The sequence below is a fragment of the Helicoverpa armigera genome, chromosome 29 (genome assembly GCF_030705265.1).
Source record: "Helicoverpa armigera isolate CAAS_96S chromosome 29, ASM3070526v1, whole genome shotgun sequence".
Lineage (NCBI taxonomy): Eukaryota > Metazoa > Arthropoda > Insecta > Lepidoptera > Noctuidae > Helicoverpa > Helicoverpa armigera.
In genome coordinates, this window is record NC_087148.1 from 1,306,071 (window position 1) to 1,326,628 (window position 20,558).

Sequence of the window (20,558 nt, forward strand, 5' to 3'; positions counted from 1 at the left end):
AACCAAAACTTGTTGATTTTCCTCATAATAAACGTTCTAATAATAAATTTATTAGTAAATGTTTTCAATTGAGTCACAGAGGATAATATAAATAGAAACATAATTATTCCATATTTTGAAACAATATCCTTGAAGCTTGGAAAGAGTCGTGATGGCCTATTGGGTAAAGAACCAGCCTCTCGAGTACGAGTGTATGGGGTCGATTTCAAGTAAGCAAGTACTAATGCAGGTTTGTATGTACTTTCTAAGTATATCTGGGATACTTTTGACTGTGTTTAGGAGGGCACGTTAAACTGTAGGTCCCAGCTGTCATTGAACATCTTTGGCAGTCTCAAAGATTGACAACCAGTCTCACAAAGGGGTATTGAGTGGCCGGGCTGAGGAGGTCAAACAGGCTGTCGCTCCTCGTAAAACACTAGTAATTAGCTGGAAGCCGACCCCAACATAGTGAGGCAGAGGTTCGGAAGATAATGATCCTTGAAGCTTGTAGTTGACAAAGCAACCAACCTCAAGTATGAGTGTGTAGATCAAGAAGACCAAATGACTAGCAGAGATGTCATAATGACGCTAAATCTCCCAAGAAATCTTATTTTGGACACCAATAGCTAATAAAAAGGTGAAGGAAAACATCTTGAGGAAACTTGAACTATAGAGTCTGAAATCACCAAGCTGCATTGAGCAAGCGTGGTGATTAATGCTCAATCCTTCTCCGTGTGAGAGGAGGCCTGTGCCCAGCAGTGGGACGATGAAAAGGCTGTGACACCCAAAAAAGACGAGGAACGTTACTAGGCCCTCACTCACACGCCTTCATTAGACCTCGTCCATTTTTTCGAAAATCAATGAACACCAATCTTTGACGGAATGCGCAAGACATATTTTATTTTTATTTTATTCAAATACTAGCTTCTGCCAGCGATTTCGTCCGCGTTAATTTCGGACTTTGTGCAAGAGTTAAACGTGTTATTCTGAGCCAACCATAAAAGATAGACGTATACTCTCATGGTATATTTTTTTACATAATTTTAAGGATAACATTTCCGTCTTACATTGTTTCTGTGTAGCTTTAACCATTAAGGCTGCACATGCGACGGAAGCATAAAAAAGGGAGTAACTTCTGCCGTTTTTCTGGTTTTTCTAGTTATTTTGGAAATATATTCAATGTACAGAATTGACCTCTCTACAGATTTATTATAAGTATAGATTTATACTATAGTGCACGCACATTTGCTTGGACACAGGTGCACTCTCTATTTCTTTACTCTCATAGCCCGATGGCAAGGTATGGATTGGATGGGATGGGTGGGTTTCTTTATTGTGGTTTATTACATTAATAAATTAAGATTTTATATAAATACTTTAGACTACAAACAGTTTAAAATATTTAATTTACTATAACCTATATTGAAATAGACAGGAGTAATACGTTTTGACGTTATTAAGTTACAAGAGCAATATAGATGTAGGTATACGGCACTTCTTATAAATGTTCTCGTATAATAAAAGTAAAAGTAGACTTTTAAAATGGGCCTTTTTCGCGACTTACCTATATGTATATAGACATAAGTCTCATATAGTCCTCAATAAATGATGGTTTTAAATAACAAAAACAGTTTCAGTATTCGCTGGTTTAAGTAACTATCACGCAGACATGTATTGTAGTTGTTTGTTTCTGTGTTTCTGCTCCATTCTATTCACTTCCGTTGCATTCTATTCTGTTATATTGAATTCCATTCAATTCTGTACTATCCTGTTTTTTGCTATGTTTTTACTCTACCTATTCTAAGTATTTTGCCTCGTTTTTTTGCTGATTACAAGAATATTAACAAAGTGATATTTATCGATTGTGAAATATATTTACAGCAAATAAAATGTAAGTACCATGATATTTATTTATTGAAATTATTCAAATTCATCGCAACTAGCTGTTTCCCGCAATTTTACTCGAGTTTATTTGAGTACCCGCAAACTACAAACTGTTAGTCGGTTGATAGTATAGTTTGTTTCGGCTCCTAAATCAGTATGAAGATGAATGGTGGTAAGCAAATTACAAAGATCTGGTATTTAGCCGGTATCAGACTGACTGAGAACTTTGATTGGAATCAAGATTTTCTTTAAAAAATAGGTTTGTCAACTGTCGGGTCAACAACTGTCGGCCAACTGTTTAGTATACAGTGCGGATACTGTTGTACTACAGATGTCAAAATTGCAGGTCGCCTCCAACAGGTATCTGTGGAGATCTAAGGGGGAGGCCTATGTTCAGCAGTGGACGTCCTATGCCTGAGATGATGATGATGATTTTTTGAAAATAAATATAATTAAATAGAGAGTGGATAAAAAAAAAACATTTATGTATGTAATCATGTGTAATATTTTATTATTAGAATAAGAATTCAGACAATTAGTGCAAATAATAGTTTCGTTTTATTCACGAAATCTCTTCATACACCGGTTCCTGTTCCTGTCGTTGAGCCTCAATTTCTTTGTCACATTCTTTGCGAAACAGCATATTCAAATAAAATGGTTCCTTCTGAAAACACAAATAAACTTGTTTTTAACACACTTCACTAACAGCCAGTTGCTTCATCAAAAGTAAAAGCCAAAGCAATGTCATAAAGTAAAAGTAACGGTCAAATTCGTTTTTTCAAGGCTAAAGTAACAGCAAAACTAATAGATAAAACTTTGACCGTTACTTTTACTTTATGACATTACTTTGGCTTTTACTTTTGATGAAGAAATTGACTGTTGGACTTGTAACTAATGTAGGTATGTAAGAAAATCTTGAAATCTTAATTTGACCCACTTCCCGGTCTCCGATTGGGATGCCATTTTGCAAACGCTCTGAGTTCTGATGACAATACATGACTAGCGTGTTTTTTAGTTTTCTAAAACTATTTTAATGTTTGTTTGTACTTTGAACACTCTAAAAGTTCCGAAACCCAGAATTACAGAATCGATTTGAAATTTTTTTGGGAAGATGTTGTACCTTCGATAACAAGCAAGAAGTTTCATTATTTATATACATATATATCATCGTCCGGCTGTCATTGAACATCCTTGGCAGTCGTAACGCGTAGTCAGAAGCCAGTATGTCTGACACCAGTCTAACCAAGGATATTGGGCTGCCCGGGTAACTGGGTTGAGGGGTCAGGCAGGGCATTCGCTTCTTGTTAAGCACTGGTACTCAGCTACATCTGGTTAGACTGGTAGCCGACCCCAACATACTTGGGAAAGAGGTTCGGAGGATGACATCGTCCTCCTGTCCGAATCCCAATAGTATTTGTGTTCGGCCCTACGTGTTATCTTCTTCCATACTCTTCTATCTGCCGTCATCTCACAAGTAACGTTCTTTCTAGCCATGTCGACTTTCACAAAATCCAAGCATCGTTTTGGTCGTCCCTCTTGCTATATGCAATGCTCCACATTCATGCTCATCACCTTCCTCACAATATGATCCTCATATCACATCTCTGAAAATTGAGGGTCGAGGATACTTACTCGTTTCCTTGGTGCAGGTTTTGGTTCTGATGATGAGGGCGTCTTATTAAAACAACGTTTTCTAACTACAATTATTATTGCGACTGCAAGAATGAGCACTGCGGCAGTGATAGATGTATATAGCACTGCAGGATTTCTGGTAACGTGAGAATCGGCTGAAATCACAAGAACTTTTATAAATGTACAATCAAAGTAAATTATAAGAACTTCATCTTTATATGAAGATCTTTCAGAAATCAGAAAGTTTGTCAATCTTACCAGGATATCGGATTCTTCAAGTGGGTTGAAGAAGTCAGATAGGTAGTTGCTCCATGTAAAACACTGGTACTCATCTGCATCTAATAGACTAGAAGTCGAGCCCAGCATATTGGGGAAAGGCTAGGCTTGATTTCAAAGGATGACTATAATGATTATAATATCCTCGTAACCGATTGTCAGCCACGGTGGCTGTTCTCATTTAAGGAGCGCACTCTCTATTCCTTCACTCTCACAGCGCGATGGAAATCAGACACCATCGGAGATCAGGTGCAGGACCGACATTTACGTGCTCTCCGATGCACGAGTGTAACAATCACCAACTTCCAAACACCAGCGAAAAGTCCGGGAATCGAACCCGAGACCTCGTCCACAGCAGTCCCAGTATGCGCCAACTAGACCAACGAGGCAGTTAAGACTATAATAAGAAGTAAGTAAACCAACATACCAATTGGAGTCATGTTTTTCGATAAAATAAAGTCTTGTATTTCATCAAAATCAGTTTGTGTTGCCATAGAAGTACTTTTAGTTAATTTAGCTCTTTCTGATTTTGTGACTTTCTTAGTGTTTTTAATTACGTTAGGAGACATATCAGATTTATTTAAATTATTGGGTCCAAATATATTCTGCAATAGTGCCCTTGAAACCGTTTTATTATCAGATTCCTTAACAGCGCAGTTTGCGTCTGAACATCCTTCTGAAAAATCGTTTAAAACTCTTTCTGTTTTTGCTATTTTATTACTGTATTCAGTAACGTTAAAAGGTTTATCAGTTTTATTTGAATTATCAGGTCCAAATATCATTTCTAGCAGATCCTCAGAAACCGGATTATTATCAGATTCCTCAACAGCGCAGTTTGCGTCTGAACATCTATCTGAAAAATCTTGTAAATCTTTTTCTGTTTTTGCTATTTTATTACTGTTTTCAATAACGTTAGAAGTCTTATCAGTTTTATTTGAATTATCAGGTCCAAATATCATTTTTAGCAGACCCTCTGAAACCGGATTATTATCAGATTTCTTATCTGCGCAGCTTTTGCCTGTACAGCTTTCTGAAAAATTATATATACCTAGATTACTCATTTTGGGTAAGACACTTTAACAAAGCATTTAGTAAGACTAAAAGCTCTGCCTCATTGCTACTTGGCGACGTCACGTCACCAAATTGAAAGCGTGGCCACGAGCTACAGTTCTTTACGTGGCTTCTGGATACTCTGGCAGCTTGGCAACGATGCCACGGTTGCCACTATAATGTACACGGTATAGTGTACCTCGCTCACTCAGTCGCCAGTGTGGTCGCCAGTCAGCGATGTAAACAATTGACTGCCGAGACGTCGGCCACGGCAACATTATCGTGCTCAAGCATTTGCGCAGGCAGAGGTGCACTCTCTATTCCCTCACTCTCATAGCTCGATGGGACGACAATCCGACATGACCAGAGAGAGATCAGGCACAGGACCGACATTAACGAGCTTTCCAATGTATTATCATCAACTTCCAGACTACAGGCTGCTTTGTGAAAATTTCTAAAACCTACAGGGCGAATTTTGGTTTGACCCGGGAATTGAACCGGAGACCTTGTGCACAGCGTCATTGACCACTAAACCAACGAGACACTAGAGTACTCACCATTTGAATTTTGATTAAACACCAACAAAGTCTTATTCCTCACGTATCGAACCACTTGTTTCTCATTAAGCTCTTCATAAATTGTATAAAATAAACAACACAGCATATTGCCGTTGTGTTCTTTACCAAGTTTTTTAACCATCCTTGTTGTATTCATTGTTTCAATCTTATGTTTTCTTGTATTTATTAATCCCACATAAACATCTGTAAGTAAAAGGTAATTTTCATCATCATTATCGTCATTCATCATTGCAATGTCACACTGTCAGTTAGTCTCTTTCTCATCGAGTGAGCTGCAGGTTTAATCACCTAACAAGCCCTAGTGTCAGAGTTTTCTCAAATCCGCCTGACGGCCTCTGACGTGGAATTGTCACAACGACTGCTACTGAATAGCAGTCGGGGACGCCGGAGCCACGTGGTGTCCAAAGCATGGTTGGTAACTAATTCTGTCATATAGAGATCTATATTTTTTTGGAAAACACGTCCCAGCTGTCCTGAACATGTTAGCAGTTGTTACGGGTAGCCCTGAAAAGTGACTGGTTTGACGTGGTCAAATAGACAGTCGCTTCATGCGGCACACTGGTACTCAGCTGCATCCAGTTAGACTGGAAGCCGACCCCAACATAGTTGGGAAAGGCTCGGAAGATTATGGTAACTAATTTGGTCTATAGGTTTCCTTACTTACGTTTAGCGTTATTTGAATATTCTCCACAGTCAAATATGACGTCTTTCTTGTCTGTGAATGTTAATTTGCTTATATTTTCATCACTTGCTAAAAGAAAAAAAAATGGTATATTACATCTTATTAATCTAAAGAATTCTATCATGGATTATTTAGAATTAGCTTTTCTTCGCGGTACCATCCGCGTCCTGGCGGAAATACATCCCGCAGAAGAATGAAAGAAGTCTATACTTAAAATACTATAAAGCTGTGGAGTTTATTGGCTGTGTCTCTCAGGAACCACTGGTCCGATTTGAAAAAATGTTTCAGTGTTGGATAGCTCATTTATCGAAGAAGGCTATATAGGTTTTATCAGGGTGTGTGTGCAGAGGTTTTCACGGGATGCGAGTGAAACCACTGGCAGAATAAGTTATATTACTGCTGGTGTCATCAAAATACATCCAGTAGGGTACCGAACATCCATACGTTCATTTATGGATGTTATGTTTTATCTGCCAAAAGTCATTAAAGAAATATTAAAATTAGCTAATAAAGTTTTGTTTATAATTGCCCCGACTTTACCAGTAGAAGCTAGAAGAAACATTATGTATATGACGGCGCCACCGTCGATGTGTCAACTGTCGATGTGTCAACCGTCGATGTGTCAACCGTCGATCTGTCAACGGTGGACCTTATATAAAGCGGCGCGCGCGCACGACTCGGGTCATTCGTTCGCCAACCGTTGCCGAGTGCACACCTCCCACAAATTCGTGATAAATAATTGTAGTGACTAATATTGTGTTAATTGGAATAAACCAAGTGATTGTGTGAAGACCTCTTTGTTTTATTTAACGATGTCGGATCCTGACACCGACATATATACTTACGTTTAACATAAGATTTGAAAACAATTTTGTTGGATTGAAGACGTTCAGGCATTACCCTCAAAAAAGTATTATTGTCGAAACTTTCTAAATAAAACTGATATTTCACCATCTCAGCTTTTATCTTCAGTTCGGGCCCAACATTGGAATCTGTAACACAAAACCAAAGAATAAAGTTTTTGAATTACTAGGCTGCGTTCAAACCAAACAGATTATCAGCCGCCGAATGTCAGCGTCTATGCATATTAAGTGTTAACTGTTACAGCCTTTTTATCGTCCCACTGCTGGGCTGCCGTCTCCTCTCACACGGAGAAGGATTGAGCATTAATCACCACGCTTGCTCAATGCAGGTTGGCGATTTCAGACTTTCGATTTCGTCCGTATTAGAAAGCACGCTAAATTGGTGGGTCCCGGCTTTCATTTGAACACCTTTAGTAGTCGATACGGGTAGTTAGAAGCCAGTCTGATAACCAGTCTTACCAATATAGTACATGTCAGGTTGCCCGGATAACTGCGTTGAGAAGGTCAGATAGGCCGTCGCTCCATGGGGCACACTGGTACTCTGCTGCATCGGTTTAGACTGGAAGCCGACCCCAACATAGTTGGGAAAAGGTTAGGCATATGAAGATTCTAATGCTGTAATTTGCAAATACTTACTGCAATCGTAGAAGTGTTGCCAGGTAGTGTAAGATGGTTTTCTATGGGAGTTATCATAAGTACAAGTGTACAGAATATTGTTATATTTGTGACAATCAAAGCGTATTGGTTCCTCTGTAACAGAAAAAAAATATGCTTAGAAAAAAGAAAAATACTACATATTACACAACGTAAATACAGATATATAGGTATTTTCTCTCACGGGATATCAGTATTTCTCCACTATTTACTTAATGCATGTTATTATACATATAAACCGTCCTCTTTAATCACTCTATCTACTATTCTATATTAAAAACAACGCATAAAAATCAGTTGCATAGTTTTGAAGAGTTAAGGACAGTGAGGACAAAAAAAAGCGAATTTGTTTTTCCTATGTAGTACCTAATGGTCTACAAAGTATCCTACTGTATTAAGCTAGTGCAAGCTAGTTTATAATATAGTTCCGGATTGTCGTCCCATCGCGCTATGAGACTGAAGGAATAGTGAGTGCACCTGTGTCTGCGCAAATGCTTGTGCACTATAATATGTCGTGTGCAGCTGACTCATCTCCTTATATATTACATAGTAGTTATACAGTTTGATTGCCTCGTTGGTCTAGTGGTCGCAAGCGCGGCTGCTGTGCTCGAGGTCTAGGGTTCGACTCCGGCGGGTCGGGCCGAAATCGCTTTGTAGGTTTCACCAAGCAGCCCGTAGTCTGGAAGTTGGTGATTGATTCACTCGTGCATCGGAAAGCACGTAAATGTCGGTCCTGCGCCTGATCTCTTTCCGGTCGTGTTGGTTTGCCGTCCCATCAGGTTATGAGAGTGAAGGAATAGAGAGTGCACCTGTGTCCAAGCAAATGCTTGTGCGCTATAATATGTCCTGCGCAGCTGGCTGATCTCCTTATATATTATTTTGCAGAATTCTTTAGAATATGTGTACTTACTTGAATTAGGATAATACACTGTATGTATTGTTTTGAGATGCATGTCCTTTTCTATATTGTCTTCATCGTAATCATTATTCAATACGGGTTTCATTAAGTAACGTGCTCTCACTCGCGCAGGTTTTAAAATAGCTGAAATATATATTTGTGAAAAAGTATATGAGTGAAACCACGACAGACTCTTATGCCAACAATCTTTTAACGTTTCCTTAAGTAAGTGATACTTAAAATAAGGATTCCCCCTATAAGTACTTAAAGGTTATAAGGGACACTTAAACTTTGGTGAAGATGAAATTCTTATTATGTGTTCCCTAAATGCTCTTAGGCGATCCCTTAATTTAGGTATTTGTTGGTGAAAATGGACATTAGTCACCTAAAATTGATCGGATGATTCATTTTACATTCTGCAACTTTTTGCAGATAGTTTTTTTGGGCTCATAAATCAGTGAGAAGATCAATGGTAGTATGCAAATTACAAACATTAGCCATCGTACCACAAAACTTTTAAACGTCTGTTGAACACTTGTCTAAAAAATGTCAGATTATGACGTTGAAATAAGGTCTATTGTACAGCCACACTTTTATTAGACAAGTGTTAAACAGATGTTTAACTTTTGTAGTAAGGCTGTAGGTATTTAGGCGGTATCAGACCGACTGAAAACATTTATTGGAAGATACAGCCTATTTATCGTCCCACTGCTGGGCACAGGCCTCCTCTCACACGGAGAAGGATTGAGCATTAATCACCACGCTTGCTCAATGCGGGTTGGTGATTTCAGACTATATAGTCCAGGTTTCCTCAAGATGTTTTCCTTCACCTTTTTATCAGCCATCGGTGTCTAAGATATACTTAGAAAGTACTAAAGTACTTTATTGGAATCAAGATTTAATTAAATAAAAAAATTTTCAACTGTCGGCCGACTTTTTAGTCTAGAATTAACTCTTAAGGGTCCGTACCAAATCGAAAAACGGGACCCTTTACTAAGCCAAAAATCGATCTCAGTGGCGTGCACCTGGAGAGGCCTATGTCCAGCAGTGGACTGCGATAGGCTGATGATGATGATTACCAAGGGGCAACTTAGACGAACAATTAAAGTGCGCAATGCTACGTATTGTGTAAAATTTACCACATAAAGAATTAATATTGCGCAATGATTTGTAGCGAACGAAAATTGCAATTGCGCAGTTTCATTGATCGACTTCGCTTTCCGTCTATATGTTACAAGGCTGTATTTCCGTCGTGATTGTTAGACACTTGAAGTTTTAGCAGACGATAAATGATTGTTGCCGCTATAAAAATACTGAAAGCTATATAAAATAAAATTTTTAGGGGGCCCTCACGTCCCATCGCACTATGAGAGAGAAAGAATAGAGAGTGCACCTGTGTCCAAGCAAATGCTTATGCATTATACATATGTACCTTCCTCAAGGAAGAGTTTTGGCCGAAGGGTGTACAGCGTAACACGACGCCGACACTTCGTGAGCATTCGTTTTAAGTTATTTATTTATATGAATTATATGATTAGTGTATAATTTAATGTTATAATATTTATGTCTTGCGTCTTCTATGGAAAAACTGCGTGGAACTGCGTGGAAACCGGCTGTCGTGGTATGGGCATGTGATGTGAATGAGAGTCATGTTGTGAGGAAGGTGATGAGTATGAACGTGGACGGATATAGTGGAAGAGGAAGACCAAAAAAACGATGGATGGATTGTGTGAAAGTAGATATGGTAAGAAAGAATGTTACTTGTGAGATGACGGCAGATAGAAGTGTGTGGAAGAAGAAAACATGCTGCGCCGACCCCAAATGAAATTGGGATAAGGGCAGGAGGATGATGTCTTCTATGGGCCTTAGATTTAAATAAATTAATAAATATGTCCTGTGCAGCTGACTGTTCTAATACGAGAACAGTTGACGTGGCCAACAAATGGCGTGAACGTTATTTTTATTTTAGTACTTATGCATAAATTTTGATGCAAACAAAAATAAATTTAAACAGTTCTACTTACAGGTTGCAGAGCATGTCTGAAACGCACAAAAAGTCAATAGAACAGTGAAAAAATACACTTTCAAAATATTCATTTTGATATATTAATTAACTATATTGCAATTATTCGATATGCGTACATTTTGCCACGGTAAACACAAATGAGGATGCTGAATACGATTGGGCACAAATAAGTTATTTATTTTAGTAATTATTATCTTGAGTTTACGTCATAATTTAATTAATTATTGTATTAGAATATTCCTAAGGATTATTTTATGCATTATCCTTACCTGTAAAATGAAATACATATAGCTATAATGCTCAATAATTCAGGATAAATATTTAAAATACCTCTGCATTTAAGAGAAGCATTTAAGCCATCTTGTCATAACGAGTTCTTACATGTTTGTTCCGAATCAGCAAGCTGAAGTGGCAGTGGGCTGGCCATATTAGCCGAAGACCCGATAACCGTTGGGGTAAACGAGTTCTGGAGTGGAGACCACGCCTCGGCAAACGTAGTGTAGGATGTAATCAGGCACGGTGGAGTGATGACTTGCGCAAGACGGCTGGCAGGAGCTGGATGCGAGATGCCGAAAATCGATCTCAGTGGCGTGCACTTGGAGAGGCCTATGTCCAGCAGTGGACTGCGATAGGCTGATGATGACATGTTTCGGATAGCTATTCAGATAAAAACTAGAGGTCCCGGCTGTCATTTGAATATATTTGGCAGTCGTTACGTGTAGACAGAAGCCGGTTGGACGGGAAGCCGACCCCAACATAGTTGGGAAAAGGCTCTGGTGATGATGAATATATTTATTTATTTCTAGTTTTCAGGAGGTGTTGTTGCAGCGTAAAAATGTAATAAAGTGGAGAAAGAATGACAGCGAATTCGGAATCATCTTCTTATCAAGTGAGCTACAGGTTTCCCTAACAGTCATTAGTGTCCAAAATATACTTAGAAAGTACACACAAACTTGGAAAAGTTGCAATTGTACTTGCCTGACCTGGAGTCGAACCCAGCGCTCATACTTGAGGCCGCTGCCTCGAATTTTGCGGGCAGCGGGGCGGCAGCGGCGGCGGCGCGGGAGCGGCAGGATCTTACGCGTATAATCAAATGGACCGGCCCTCGAATACAGCGGCGCGGGAGCGGGCAACGAGCGGTGAGCTCCATTTAAAACGGTGACCGAACGCGCCGCCGCCGCTGCCGCCCCGCTGCCCGCAAAATTCGAGGCAGCGGCCTGAGAGATTGGTTCTTTACCCACTAGGCCACGACTTTTTCGTAATTTATTTTAATTTTATAAATATTTAGTTGTGTAAAGTGTAATTTTAATTAATTTATTGTAATGTGGTAAGAATGTAAATATCATTCATCGTAAAATACTTGAATAAATATAAAAAAAATATTTTAATCAATAAATGTACTAGAGGGTTCTAAAACAACTGAAATTATATAAAAACATCTTAAATATTGTCTGATCGGATCCAAAAATAAATTTTCTGAAATTTGTGAAAGAAATAACAAAAGAAGTCACATTAATTCGATTTGAATCGAAAACAACACATCGAAGGTTTGGCTTGCAATCATTTAAGTAAGTGACACGTCACTGAATAATAATTTAAGTGTAATTCTGTAAAACTTTATTTTATTTCTTTACTCAATACTTTTTGCACAACGATTATGGCGTTCTCTGCCAGTATACCTTTTTTTTTGTGACGTCAAAAATAATCAAATGACCCCGCTGTGGGTTAGCAGCGGTGAGGGAGTGTCAGACTCTTACTGACTAAAAACCGTCGTGTTCTGTCGTAGGCCTTTTATGAACCAGGGCCGCGGTAACTCTTTCAAACTATCCCGCAGGCCTTGGCCCTGCTGGGCCCCGCTGGGGTTGCTGACATCTCTTTGAGGAGTGCGTGGAACAACGCGCGCCACTGACACGGGACTGTCGTCTATATAGACGGAGGAACGATGAGCCACCCGAACTCACCGCCCGGGCGGTGGGCCCGCCCACGGAAAATAAAAGAAGGTAGTAGGTAGGTGCGGAAAAAAACAATGATATACAATCATACATACAATCAATATTTAACCGTAGACTTAGGATCTCACTACCGATCTTTAGGGACATTTGGGTAATAATCTGACCGACTTCTTTTTCTCCTTTTATTCCATTTTTATTACGTATTTTCTATTTTTTTCGTTTAATTATTATAATTCAAAATTATATGACGTTGATAAGATATTACGCTCTGTTTTGCAATCACGTACCAAGATCAGCGCCATCTAGGCATCCGTTAGGAAAATAATAAAAAAGAAAATCCCTCATTAGAAAGAAATATGCCCTTTAGTTTATTTTATTTGAATTGGAATAAAGTTATAAGTAATATTATATTTTTAAAGTACACTAGTTAATGCAGTCTAAACTCTAAATAAGTATTTTAGTTATGTAACTATAGTATTCAAAAAATATATAAAAAGGAGATTTTATTAATTTTGAACAACAGATATTTATGTACAAATACAATACTGTGATACATAAAACACACAAAAATCACAATTTTATAGTTACCGGCACGGATATTGAGCTCTCGGCGGAAGAGTGGGGATCGCTTTGCGCACTGTACACATAAGGCAATAAACCAATAAATCGCTTCTGCGCAGGTGAAGGTCAGGGCTCAATATCCGTGCCGATAACTATACTACACAAAAGCGCCTTCTTCGGCGTACCAAAAGTTTGTCCCGTCGCTCGACAGATGTCGCCTGTAGTCTTTTCTGAATCGCGCTATGGTTTCGTTCACAATGTTGACTAAGTCTCTTCGGAGATATTTTTATGAGCAACTGATAGGTAGGAAGAAACGCATACTCTCTTTATTTCTTAATTTTTGGTCGGATTGCACTGTGCTATTGCTGGTGCAATCCTTGTAAATTACAACAAAACTATAATTACATCTTTTATATTAGCGACCAGCCTCAGCTTGGCACGGATATAATGCTCCACTAGTCCACTATTTAATGGGCATTGTTGTATGTATATATCGGGTGTGTCGTTCATAATCACATTAAATTCTATCACATGTACTTCATGATATTCTATAGCGAATTGTAAAAAAAATAACATAATCCATTCAGTGGTTTAGCCACAGGACTCATTTTTCGTTTTCATAATTTACAACATCATGTGTAAAGCAGAGATAAAGTTAGGAGTATCAAATGTTTTGATCAGTTGACAGCTGTCAGTTTTCAAGGGAGAATTTCAGTTGTTTGTAATGACTGACTTCTATATGGTGTTCTAATTTTCGCACACTTTTATTCTATTTACTTTGTTTGAAAAATGCATTTTTTTATTTTTACGTATTTTTCTTTTTTCTTTGTGTTAATCGTCATATATTAACCAGTATATTAACGCATTTCATTTAATGTGATTATGAACGACACACCCGATATAAACCTTCCTCTTCAATCTCTCTCTCTATTAAACACACCACATCAAAATCCATTGCGTAGCTTCAGATATACCTACAGATTTAGGCATACCTACATAGCGATATAGGGACAGAGGAAGATACTTTGCTATTAACTTTGCAGTATTATAAATAAACTCAATACATATAACGCACAAAAATCACGATTTTAATACACAAAACGCCATTTTCGGCGTACTAAAAGTTTACCCCGTTGCTCGACAGATGTCGCCTGTAGTCTTTTCTGAATCGCGGTATGGTTTCGTTCACAATGTTGACTAAGTCTCCTCGAAGATATGCATTATATGCACAACTGATCGGACCAATGGAACGCATTCTCCGACACTTACGTAATTTTTGGTCGGATTGCACTGTGCTATTGCTTTTGCAATCCTTGTAAATTAGAAAAAAAATGCATCATTTATAAATAAAACTAGCGAACCGCCCCTTTGCATGGGTGCAATGCTTCAAGTAATGGATATTACTATGCATATAAACAGTCCTCTTTAATCACCTTCAATCAGTGTATCTATTTAAAAAATCGCATCAAAATCTTTTGTGTAGTTTTAAAAAATTTTTAGGGATATAGGGCAGAGATAGTGACATTATTTTTATACTCATCCTCCGAGCCCTCTTCCCAACTATGTTGGGGTCGGCTTCCATTACACTATTTTATTTCATGTAGTGATTTTCATTTTATGGTAAAACTATCTCAGTCCCATTAAAGAACAGTCATTAACTTAACCTCTAAATACGCATTTTTTATAACAATTAAGTAATCTGTGATGTTAATTACAAAAAAAAATACAGTAATTAGGACGAACAATGTACATTAATCTACTAAATACACACAGATACTACGATTTTAGTATACTTAAACGCCTTTTTCGGCGTACTAAAAGTTTACCCCGTTGCTCGACAGATGTCGCCTCTAGTCTTTTCTGAATCGCGGTATGGTTTCGTTCACAATTCTGACTAAGTCTCCTCGAAGATATTCATTATATGCACAACGGATCGGATACAAAAAATGTGTACCTACTCTGAAGAATTGAATTTTTGGTCGGATTGCACTGTGCTATTGCTGTTGCAATCCTTGTAAATTAGAAAAAAATATGTCCTTTATAAATAATACTAGCGACCCACCCTGGTTTCGCACGGCAGCAGTGGTCCACTATTTAATGGATGTTATTATGCCTATAAACCTTCCTCTTCAATCTCTCTATCTATTAAAAAATCCTTATCTATATCCATTGCGTAGTTTCAAAGATTTAGGCATACCTACACAGCGACATAGGGACCGAGAAAGCGACTTTGTTATATACTTTGCAGTGATATACATAAATAAACTAAATACAACACATTCAACACGCAAAAATCACGATTTTGATACACAAAAACGCCTTTTTCGGCGTACTAAAAGTTTGTCCCGTCGCTCGACAGATGTCGCCTGTAGTCTTTTCTGAATCGCGCTATGGTTTCGTTCTCAATGTTGACTAAGTCTCTTCGAAGATATATTCATAGAGATCAGATCCGGAAGTGGAGCGAATAGTTAAAAATTAAATTGTTTGAATTTTTGGTCGGATTGCACTATGCTAGTGCAATCCTTGTAAATTTGAAAAAAATATGTCCTTTATAAACAATAGGTACTTAGGTCTACATAGGGATATTAGGGACAGAAAAATTTGTTTTAAACTATGTAGTGATTATATTTTGACTAGCTTCTGCCCGCGTGAAGTTCGGTTATATCGCGTTTCCAAGAGAACTCTTCAAATGTCCGGGATAAAAACTATCCTAATGTTCTTTCTCGACGTCAATTCTATCTCTGTACCAAATTTTACAAAAATCAGTGCAGTGGTTTTATACTATTAAGTTGTCTGTGATTGTATTTAACAAAACTACAATTGCAACAAACATTAGGTATGCATTACTACCAAATACAATATATATAACAAACAAAAATCACGATTTTAATACACAAAACGCCATTTTCGGCGTACTAAAAGTTTGTCCCGTCGCTCGACAGATGTCGCCTGTAGTCTTTTCTGAATCGCGGTATGGTTTCGTTCACAATGTTAACTAAGTCTCCTCGAAGATATTCATTATATTTATGCGCAACGGATCGGATACAAATAATGTGTAGTCTGAAGAATTGAATTTTTGGTCGGATTGCACTGTGCTATTGCTGTTGCAATCCTTGTAAATTACAAAAAAAAAACATTATCTCCTTTATAAATAATACTAGCGACCCACCCTGGTTTCGCACGGCAGCAGTGATCCACTATTTAATAGATGTTATTATGCATATAAACCTTCCTCTTCAATCTCTCTATCTATTAAAAAAATCCTTATCTATATCCATTGCGTAGTTTCACAGATTTAGGCATACCTACACAGCGATATAGGGACCGAGGAAGCGACTTTTTTATATACTTTGCAGTGATATACATAAATAAACTAAATACAACACATTCAACACGCAAAAATCACGATTTTAGTATACATAAACGCAATTTTTCGGCGTACTAAAAGTTTGTCCCGTCGCTCGACAGATGTCGCCTGTAGTCTTTTCTGAATCGCGGTATGGTTTCGTTTACAATGTTTACTAAGTCACTTTGAAGATATATTCATATTGGAGCGACTGGAATTGAGGCAGCAAAGGGACCCGGAAGAAGAGCGTATAATATCAAAGGTTTAAATTTTTGGTCGGATTGCACTTTGCTAGAAGTGCAATCCTTGTTCACTAGGAAAAAGATATTTGGATATACTAGCATACCCTCGCCCGCGTGGTGTGTTGATAAAAAGTAGGTTATGTGTTAATCCATGGTATCACCTGTCTACATACCAAAAAACCAAATCAATAACAAACATAGGTACATCCATACATTCTCACAAACTTACATCTTTATAATATAAGTAGGATGTAGTGATTATAGTTGTATATAAAAGTTATTATATTTGTACATATTTCCAATCAAGATCCTCTTTAAACTGTAGTCGTAAACTTAACCTCCAAATACATATTTTTGTTACGTATTTATCAAGTAATAATTGCCTTTATTAAAAAAAAAGTAATTGCAACAAACAATTAACATTAATCTACTAAAAACAATACATACGTCACACAAAAAAAATATTTTAATATACAAAAGCGCCTTTTTCGGCGTGCTAAAAGTTTGTCCCGTCGCTCGACAGATGTCGCCTGTAGTCTTTTCTGAATCGCGCTATGGTTTCGTTCACAATGTTGACTAAGTCTCCTCGAAGATATATTCATATTAGGGCAACTGGAATTGAGGCAGCGAACTGATCCGGAAGTGGAGCAAATTGTGACAATTTTTGGACGGATTGCACTGTGTTAGTGCAATCCTTGTAAATTTGAAAAAAAAAATCCTTTATAAACAATTTTACACGGGTAAAACTTTGCACGGGTGTAATGCTCCACTATTTAATGGGCATTCATATGTATAAAAAGTGTTTCGTACCTAATCACATTAAATTAAATACGTTAATACACTGGTTAAAATATGTCGATTAGCACAAACAAAATAATTAATACGTAAACATTATTTTTTTTTTTTCGAATAGAGTAAATATACTAAAAATATGCGAGAATTGGAACACCATATAAGAGTCAGTAATTACAAACAACGGAAATTCTCCATTAAAACTGACAGCTATTAACTGATCAAAACATTCGATACTCCTCACATATCCCTGCTTTACACATGATATTGTACATTATGAAAACGAAAAATAAATTCTATGGTTAAACCACTGAATGGATTAGGTTATTAATTTTACAATTCGCCATAAAATATCATAAAGTAGGTATAGCATAGTAATATCGTACCTTCATAGCGATATAGGGACAAAGAAAGAAAGAAAGAGAGAAAGAAAGAAAATACGTTTATTCACGCACGCGTGTGACACAGCCTTACAAACAATAAACAAAAATAATATGAAAAAGAAAATAACAGTCGTTATAAATAAGACAAGAAAAGACGAATTACAATTAAAAAACAGTAATGGGAAATATGTGTCACACCCCACGTGAAACGGTCCTTGCTCAGCATAATTGTTTTACGCGCAACAACCTCGTGGCCAAAATGTAGGTAAGTCTTTTGTTTTGTTTTGTTTTATATTTAATTTTTACTAACATAGTTTTTTCATAAGTTTATTTTTACTAACATACTATGGATGCCACTTATCTGAAATAAAAACTATTTTATTTTATTTATAATGCTGAGACAATCTGTACAGGACAAAAGCCTCAGCGCTGATTTTCAGCGAGAGCCGAAGCTAACGCGATGACGTCTGCTGGGGCAAGAATTAAATAAGGTGTAAAAATAACTAAACAGATATCATAATAGAAAAAATAAATACAGACTAAAATCGACTGAATAGATAAATATACCTTGGCAACACTCGGGAAGCCTCTCGCGTAGATTTGGTTCATTCCATGCATTGCATTTTGACGTTGACACTCACACATTTGGCCCAAGTATTGCGCAATACGCAAGAATTTTGTAATGAGTGCGATGTTTGTGTTGATTGTGATGTTTTGGAAAGCGACATTGTCATATACTTTGCAGTGATGTAAATAAATTAACTAAGTAAATTGCATATAACACACAAAAAACACGATTTTAGTACACTAAAACGCCTTCTTCGGCGTACTAAAAGTTTGTCCCGTCGCTCGACAGATGTCGCCTGTAGTCTTTTCTGAATCGCGGTATGGTTTCGTTCACAATGTTGACTAAGTCTCCTCGAAGATATATTCTTATTAACAACTGGAACGACGATAACGGTTGCATCCGGAAAATGATTATTTTTTCACTCACACTATGAGAGTTTGTGCAATTTTTGGTCGGATTGCAACTTGCAATAAAATTGCTAGTGCAATCCTTATAAAACAAAAAACAAGTCCTTATGTTTTATTATTTTTCTAGCTGATGCCTAGACAGTAGATATTGGTACATTACTGCAAGGAACGGAGCTTCATAATCTTATCAACATCATATAATTTTGAGATCGTATAACGAAACGTACTTGTCATATACAATTTCAAAACATAGAAGTTAAGGAATGAAAATGTAACCCACCCAAAACAAAAATGTGAAAGACTGCCAAGTTCGATAATATGGGAATGCTTCGCCTATAAAAGAAGTGAGATCTGAATAAGTACCAAGTTCCATACACATACCTCAGTTAAAAATAGTTACTTTTTAATGATGTTACTTGGCAAGTTTTCATACGCCTTGTAATAAACCTACTAAACGCAATGAATCAAGTATTTAATTTTCTATTAAAACTTGCCAAGTAATCATCATTAAAAAGTAACTATTTTTAACTGAGGTATGTGTATGGAACTTGGTACTTATTCAGATCTCACTTCTTTTATAGGCGAAGCATTCCCATATTATCGAACTTGGCAGTCTTTCACATTTTTGTTTTGGGTGGGATTTCATTTATTTTTGTAAAGTTGTTTATTTATTTTTTCTTATGATGAAGTTAGTTAAAGAAATGTCTCATTTATACTATCTTTTAGATTTTTTAATATGCGCTATGTTAAGAACAAAGAAATGAACTAGATTAACTAAATGGACTAGATTTACCAGCTGACTGACATGACATGTTATCATATATTATGTTCGTGGATCAAAGTTACACATTCGTTATTTTCGAAAGTGATTCACACTTGGCCGTTTTCAGATTTTTACTTTACTTTGACTAAATACAAACCTTTGTACCATTCGAACATATATTATATAAATATAGATAAATTTAGTTCGTTTTAGTTCCTTAGGGGTATAAATTTACACTGGGTATAAAACACCTTCATTATTTTGAAACCGACTCACACTTGGCCATTTTCAGATTTTTCCCTTTACCTTGACATAAAGACCTACCTCCATGCCAAATTTCAAGTCAATACGACCATTGGAAGTGGTCTAGGTTTTTGATGAGTGAGTCAGTGAATCAGTGAATCAGTGAATCAGTCAGTGAGTGTATAGTAAAAATAGCGATTTTCTGACGTCAATATCTCAAGACCTATAATAGGTATATTAATGAAATTTTGTATTTTAGATAAGTGAGGGGGTTTCAACAGATACTAGAAATTTGATATGCGTAAATAAAATAGATTTTGAGTTACAGGGGGGTCGAATTTGGCCCGAAATGGTTCGTGTAATATAACCCACGGCCGGTGTGTCGCTTTTTTTGCTCGAACTTGGCGGACACACTGCCGTGTGTCTAGATCTTTACTTCTAAATAACAACGTATTTTATTAAAATTAATATATAGTGCCAAACCCATACATAATACAATACATATAACTTACAAAAACACGATTTTATAACACTAAAGCGCCTTTTTCGGCGTACCAAAAGTTTGCCCCATCGCTCGACAGATGTCGCCTGTAGTCTTTTCTGAATCGCGGTATGGTTTCGTTCACAATTCTGACTAAGTCCCCTTCAAATATAAAATCTTACGTACAACTGAAACGGATCTAAAAGATTTTATCACACACACACTATCACATTGTATACAATTTTTGGTCGGATTGCACTTTTTTAATGCAATCCTTGTAAACTAAAAAACCGGCCAA

The 20,558-nt window shown here is 37.1% G+C and overlaps 1 protein-coding gene across 1 annotated transcript; it reads right to left on the reverse strand.

The window, feature by feature from the left end:
* Positions 1 to 2,354: 2,354 nt before the first annotated feature.
* LOC135119069 (uncharacterized) lies at positions 2,355 to 10,673 on the reverse strand. Its single transcript, XM_064042569.1, has 9 exons — positions 10,521 to 10,673; positions 8,509 to 8,640; positions 7,581 to 7,694; positions 6,927 to 7,073; positions 6,064 to 6,150; positions 5,379 to 5,582; positions 4,199 to 4,801; positions 3,496 to 3,650; positions 2,355 to 2,527 (listed from the first exon to the last, which is right to left on the reverse strand). The coding sequence occupies exons 1-9, from the start codon at positions 10,591 to 10,593 to the stop codon at positions 2,426 to 2,428; spliced, it is 1,617 nt and encodes a 538-aa protein (XP_063898639.1). The 5' UTR covers positions 10,594 to 10,673; the 3' UTR covers positions 2,355 to 2,425.
* Positions 10,674 to 20,558: the final 9,885 nt, after the last annotated feature.